The sequence below is a fragment of the Cebus imitator genome, unplaced genomic scaffold, assembly GCF_001604975.1.
Source record: "Cebus imitator isolate Cc_AM_T3 unplaced genomic scaffold, Cebus_imitator-1.0 Scaffold534, whole genome shotgun sequence".
In the NCBI taxonomy this organism is placed as follows: Eukaryota; Metazoa; Chordata; class Mammalia; order Primates; family Cebidae; genus Cebus; species Cebus imitator.
In genome coordinates this window covers 69,300-76,717 of record NW_016107849.1, presented here as the reverse complement: position 1 = coordinate 76,717, position 7,418 = coordinate 69,300, and the positions used below count along the sequence as shown (strand labels likewise).

General features: G+C 40.2%; 1 protein-coding gene across 1 annotated transcript in view; it reads right to left on the bottom strand.

The window, feature by feature from the left end:
• UBXN4 (UBX domain protein 4) overlaps positions 1-7,418 on the bottom strand; it is a 56,502-nt gene that overhangs the window by 17,537 nt on the left and 31,547 nt on the right. The window contains exon 6 of the mRNA XM_017514696.2: positions 4,471-4,564. Within this exon, the coding sequence (XP_017370185.1) occupies positions 4,471-4,564 (94 nt within the window). The remainder of the gene's footprint in view (positions 1-4,470; positions 4,565-7,418) is intronic.

The window sequence follows — 7,418 nt, the reverse complement described above, 5'->3', positions numbered from 1 at the left end:
ACTAGAGACAGGATTTCACCATGTTGGCCAGGCTGATCTCGAACTCCTACCTCAGGTGATCCACCTGCTTCAGCCTCCCAAAGTGCTGGGAATAAAGGCATGAGCCACTGTTCCTGGCTGGCATCTACTTCTTAATGGTCATCATGCCTGCCAGGATGCTAGAAGAGGGCAGGATATGGTCTGTGAGCACAGTTCCTACTCAAAGGCCACAACTCCTCAGCCAGTGTCTTCCTAAGAGATGCATGCTGAGGTATCTAGGGATGAAGTAAAATTATGTCTGCAACTTTCAAATGAATCAGAAGGAAAAAAAAAAAAAGAAAACGATGGTCATTACATTATTTTTTCAACATTGAGGTTTGAAACTTTTCCAAATAAAAAGATTGGAATTCATGGTACTATATATTATCTTTGCCAGATGATTCTGCCCATTTTCAACGTAATGACATGGCTGTGCACAGAGGCTCATGCCTGTAATTCCAGCACTTTGGGAGGCTGCGGCAGGCGGATCATCTGAGATCAGGAGTTCAATACCAGCCTGGCCAACATGGTGAAACCCTGTCTCTACTAAAAATACAAAAATTAGCCAGGCGTAATGGTGGGCACCTGTAATCTCAGCTACTTGGGAGGCTGAGGCAGGAGAATCACTTGAACCCATGAGGTGGAGGTTGCAATGAAACCAGATCATGCCATTGCACTCCAGCCTTGTCGACAAGAGGAAAACTTCATCTCAGGAAAAAAAAAAAAAAAACATAATCAACAAAATAATGCATTTTAACTAAAGATTCACTATAAGATTCCTATTTCACATGTTAGCTTTAATAAAACACTGTACATCCTCGCCAGACGTGGTGGCTCAGGGCTGTCATTTCAGCCCTTTGAGAGGCCAAGATGAGTGGATCACTTGAGGCCAGGTATCGGAGACCAGACTGGCCAACATGGTGAAACCCTGTTTCTACTAAAAATACAAAAATTAGCCTGTCATGATGGCACACAACTATAATCCCAGATATTCAGAAAGCTAAAGTACAACAATCACTTGAACTTGGGAGGAGGAGGTTGCAGTGGGCTGAGATCACACTGCTGTACTCCAGCCTGGCAACAGAGCCAGACTCTAACTCAAAAACAAACAAACAAAAAACCGTCATAGCCCAGGTGTGGTAGTTCATGTCTATAATCCCAGCACTTTGGGAGGCTAAGGCAGGCAGGTCACCTGAGATCAGGAGTTCAAGACCAGCCTGGCCAACATGGTGAAACCCTGTCTCTACTAAAAATACAAAAAAATTAGCTGGGGGTGGTGGTGGGCACCTGTAATCCCAGCTACTTGGGAGGCTGAGGCAAGAGAATCACTGGAACCCAGGAGGCAGAGGTTGCAGTGAGCTGAGATCACACCACTGTACTCCAGCCTACATTTAATTCATCTGAGCTCATGCCAAATTAGGAATCTTGTTCCTTTTGTGGAATCTAATTCATTAACAATGAATTAGAAACTAGTAGTTTCTGCATGACATAGTAAGACTTTGTCTCAATAAATAAATAAAATACCATTGTATATATCCATTAATATTAAAAACTTAGATCTCACAATTTCAAATCACCAATCTGTTCTTTTTTTTTTTTTTTTTTTTTTTTCTGAAACAGAGTTTTGCTCGTTGCCCAGGCTTTAGTGTAATTGCGCGATCTTGGCTTACCACAACCTCTGCCTCCTGGGTTCAAGCAATTCTCCTGCCTCAGCCTCCCGAGTAGCTGGGATTACAGGCACCCACCACCATGCCCAACTAATTTTTGTATTTTTAGTAGAGACGGGGTTTCACCGTGTTGGCCAGGCTAGTCTTGAACTCCTGATCTCGTGATCCGCCTGCCTCAGCCTCCCAACTGGGATTACAGGCGTGACTGTTGTTTTTTTTGTTTATTTGTTTGTTTTTAAATTATGTTTACTTGACAAAATGCAGTTGAAGACTGAAGGACTATGTTCTCATGTACAAGATAGGATGAATTTCTCACTAATGTCAATATGGTTTAGTCACCTTTTCCCTTAACAAAATTAGTTTTCTTTGAAGCTAGATGAGAAAAAAAGCCTAAGACTTAAAGTCAACTAGAGTAGTTTTCCAAAAATATGGTCTTTGGAAATAGATCTCAGTCTCAGTTGCAGCTGAGAGGAAAGTAAAAATCTTACATTTGCTAATGCATCCTGCCAAATTCTATTTATTTATTTATTTATTAAATAAACAAATGGATGGAGTCTCACTCTGTTGCCCAGGCTGGAGTGCAATGGAGTGATCTTGGCTCACTACAACCTCTGCCTCCTGGGTTCAAGCAATTCTCCTCTCTCAACTGCCCCAAGCAGCTGGGACTACAGATGCGTGCCATTATGCCCAGCTAATTTTTGTATTTTTTTTAGTAGAGACAGGGTTTCACCGTGTTGGCCAGGCTGGTTTCAAACTCCTGGCCTCAAGTGGTCCACCCACTTTGGCCTCCCAAAGTGCTGGGATTGCAGGCACGAGCCACTGTGCCTGGCCTTATTTATTTATTCATTCATTTGAGACAGAGTCTTGCTTCATTCATTCATTCACTCATTTATTGAGACAGCATCTTGTCTGTCGCCCAGGCTAGAGTATAGTGGCATGATCATGGCTCACTGCAGCCTTGACCTTCTGGGCTCAGGTGATCCTCCAACCTCAGCCTCCTCAGTAGCTGGGACTACAGGTGCATACCACTTCGCCCAGCTATTTTTTGTATTTTTTTGTAGAGATGGGGTTTTGCCATGTTGCCGAGGCTGGTGTCTAATTCCTGGGCTCAAGCAAACCACCTGCCTCAGCCCCCAAAGTGCTGGGATTATAGGTATGAGCCACTGTTCCCGGTCCCTGCCAAATTCTGAGTTTTTAATTTGTTAGAAATAGATTTTAAAATATCATTAGGGTCATAGAAAAATGCATGAATTTTGCTTTACAGAACTTCTTATCATTCTAAAGTATCAGATTACACCACAGGGACTGATGGGTCCGACTTATCAAGTGACGAAAAGCACTTCAGTTCAGTGAGACAGAGAAACTAGTAGTTTCAGAGTTCAATACCCTACAGAAGATGGCAGGGGATGAGTTAGTTGAGAGCACAAGAGCCTTACAGTCTATAGCAGGGGATGGTGAGAATGATGGCAATTCTTAGGGTATAAATAGTGAGCTAAGTAGACATTTGGAATAGGAATATTACACAGGCTCGTGTTCTTAGTTATTGTCATTGTCAATGAATTAGATTCCACAAAAGGAACAAGATTCCTAACTTGGCATGAACTTGGATAACTAAAATGCAGGATCTCAGCTTGTGAATTAATTAGTACTATGACACAAGCAGAGACTAGCTGATATTCCCTTATCTAAGAGGCTATTGAAAACTTTTCCAGTGTAACTGAATAGTGCCTGGCCCCACCTCAAAATAAGGGCTACCTGATGTAATTCAGGTTTTTGCCCCAAGTCTCCAAACCCTTTTCCAGATTTTCTATTTTCACTTTAGCCCAGGGTGGTACAAATAAAGGTACAGAATAGTGGGCCTGGTGTTAGCAAATTAGAGAGAAACAAAACAGGATGAATCCTTGGGAACTTAAGTTTCCTGCTGCTATTCCAGTCTTATACCACATCACTTTCCTCACCACTGTGAGATCCAGCCTGTTTTTCACCTCAAGGTCCTGGCACTGCCCCAACCCCTACAAAGAACAATCAGAATCTAGTTTTGCTGAAAAGAAGCTGATCTTTACTGAGTCAATAAGCAAACTCAAAGACATTATAAGCAATCATCTTGAACCCTGTTTCCCCAAAGCATCTACATGAACAAGAAAATATCAAGTCTAAGAAAGGTTTTAAATTTTAAAATGCTAATAAAGAATTTTTTTAAACTTCCATATAACTAACACTAAAGGGTTTTAAATCAGGGTTTAAAGTATTCCTGCTTAACCACTAACCATTAACTCATATAACTTTTAGGAATCAGGGCATGAAAGACTGTGATTTGACAATTACTGCCTCAATAAAAATACTAGAAACTACAAAGAGCCAGAAATTTGTATCTGATTATTAGACTAATTAATAAAAAATGACATTTAGTAGACACCCACTTATGCAGAACTCAAGCTCAGTCCATAGTTATAAAATGAGCTGAAGTTCTTACCCACCTGGAGCTTATTATCCTTATGGCATAAAGAGATAAAAGCAGAAGTGACAGATGGAAACACCCATGTACCAAAATACCAGTAAAAAGGGGATTCTCAGAATGATCAGACCAGACTGATACTTCAGAGATACAGAAAAGCTTTATCCTTAGAGTGTAATGTTTATGGATACAAATTAGGGTGATCAAAAATTTCAACTCAGAAATCTAAGAGTTCATTTGTGTAACTTTAGCTTTTATTCAAATTAATGAAATAACTAAAAAAACATTGTCTTTTTAAACAAAATACTATTTGCAAAAAGAAGAGCAAACCTTTCCACTCGGATGTTGAGGTCCTCTGCAGGTCTCTGATCTGAGCATCCACTAGGCTCCTCAGAGGAAGTGGCATGGCCTGCACTTTCTCCTCCTTAATTATTAAATAAAAAGAAATAAGAATACTGCATTTAATACATTTTTTAAAGGTATAAATCTTCTAGGTTATAGCATCTGTTAATAATTTTGTATCTTAAACATCCTTTATTTTCCCAAAAAATGGAGCAGGAGCTAAATATGCTATTACGAATGCTAAAGTTTAGATGTGGATAAAATTGTTCACAAATAGAAATAAGGCAGTTACTTACCGAGTTAAGACCACCAAGGTAAAGGTCAGAGGTAAAACATGAAGAAATACCAATCTGGCAGGAGGCATGCCTGACTATGGGTAGGCTTCACTATAGAGTAGTGCCATCCAATATCTATATCGTCTAACATTGCAGCCACTAGACATGTGGCCAGTTACTGCAGGTGAGGGACAAATTTTAATTGTAATTAATTTAAGTAAAATGTGGCTGTGGCTATTGAGCAGTAAGCAGTGGAGGCCAGCTATGATCCTGGGTATGGCTCTGGACTTACACTGGTCCAAGGAATTGGCTTCTGCTGACCACATTGATTCCTTAGGAAGCCTCTTTATGCTAGTTTTCTTTGAAGGATTTTCCTTAAATACAGACTTTTGTCCTGGCCTGTTCTAAAAGACCTCTGTCATTCCCTTACCTGACAACTTGCCACCAACCTGATTCTTCTTTACAGACTTTGGCGAACAAAGACTATGGAGCCACAAAGTCTGATTTCATTAAGTTTCTTAATCCCTCTGTACCTCATCAATAAAATGAGGATAGCAACCTCACACAGTTAATGAGAAATATGTGTTAATACAAGTAAAATGTTTAGAACTTAACTGAGACTGGTACATGTAAGCACTTTTGTTACTGCAGTAGTAGTAAAAATAATTAGTATTACTAAGTAGAGACAATGCTACATTATCTCTTCCCGCTCCACATTCAGGAGCATAACCTAGGTAGCTTGAAATCAACAACAGTGGGAGTATTTACATCCTGGAAATCAGCAAATAGTACAAATAAGGGCCTTTGCTTCCACAGAGCCTTCTGATAAATGTTTACCAGTGTATCACTGAATGCAGCTCTTGGATAAGAAGTGATAACCAGTAGCAGCCAGTAGAGGCTCAACAGGAAATTAACCACCTTTCTTTAGCAAATAAAACGAATGATGAGAACATGTCTTATTATCAGCAAAAATTTAACATCTTATGAAGATAACTTGTGGACAAGCTGGGGGAAAAGTGTTGATTAAGAGTACAGTTAGGCCGGGCGCGGTGGCTCAAGCCTGTAATCCCAGCACTTTGGAAGGCCGAGGCGGGTGGATCATGAGGTCAAGAGATCAAGACCATCCTGGTCAACATGGTGAAACCCTGTCTCTACTAAAAATACAAAAAATTAGCTGGGCATGGTGGCACGTGCCTGTAATCCCAGCTACTCAGGAGGCTGAGGCAGGAGAATTGCCTGAACTCAGGAGGCGGAGGTTGCAGTGAGCCGAGATCGCGCCATTGCACTCCAGCCTGGGTAACAAGAGTGAAACTCCGTCTCAAAAAAAAAAAAAAAAAAAAGAGTACAGTTAGATGAATCTATGACACATAATCAAAGAGAAATGGATAGATGCCATAGAGAAGAAGATTTCTAATTGTATGCCACAGAGTTCTCTGCCTTTGGTATTTTATAAATGACTTGAAGACGTAAAATATATATTTGTAGCTGTTTTTTTTTTTTTAACCGGGTCTGACTCTGTTTCCCAAGCTGGAGAGCAGTGGCATGATCTTGGCTCACTGCAACCTCCGCCTCCTGGGATCAAGCCATTTTCCTACTTCAGCCTCCAAAGTAGCTGGAACTACAGGTACACGCTACTATGCCTGGCTAATTTTTGTATTTTTTGTAGAGACAGGGTTTTGTCACACTGCCCAGTCTGGTCTCTTGAGCTCAAATCATCTTGGCCTCCCAAAGCACTGGAAACACAGGGATGAGCCATTGCACCTCGCCCATGTGTAACTTTATGGGTGACCCAAAATTGTGTGAAATAGCTTATTAAGAGTCATATTTAACTGCTAATTCCTAAATGAAAAATTCTAGGCCAGGTGTGGTGGCTCATGCCTGTAGTCCCAGCACTTTGGGAGGGCGAGGTGGGTGGATCACTTGAGGAGTTCGAAACCAGCCTGGCCAACATGGAAAAACCTGGTCTCTACTAAAAATACAAAAATTAGCTGGGCATGGTGGTGGGCACCTGTAATCCCAGCTACTCGGGAGGCTGAGGCAGAAAAATTGCTTGAATCTGGAAGGCAGAGGTTGCAGTGAGCTGAGATCATGCCACTGCACTCTAGCCTGGGCAACAGAGTGAGACTCTGCCTCAAAAAAAAAAAAAGGATTAAAAAAACAACAACTAATAAAAATCCAAATATAATACAAATTTATTAAGAAAAGTTCTGCCTTTAGGCTTAAAAAGCCAACTGGATTAACAGGTGTAACGTATCTCCTGAGAGAAATATACATCATGGTCTATAAAGTAGTCTTGTCAAAAATAATGAAGCTCACCTCATCAGATCTGCAGCTTTACCAATTTAGAGAAAATAAAGGGGACAGAGGAATATCTTACACAATTCCATGGGGATGCAGTAAAATTTACACTGTGGATAACTACAGGAAAAACTACCAGAGAGAGCAGAAATCTATATATTAAATTTAAAAACACATCAACCAATAGGAATATATTGAACTGTAACTCAAACTAAAAAAAAAAAAAGTTTAATATAAATATTGCCTAGATAATTGATGACAAAAAGGATTACTGTTAAACTTTCTGGCTTTGATAACACTATTGTGGTTATTTTTTAAAATGTCTTCTCTTTTACATACTGGTTTTTTTTTTTTTTTTTTTTT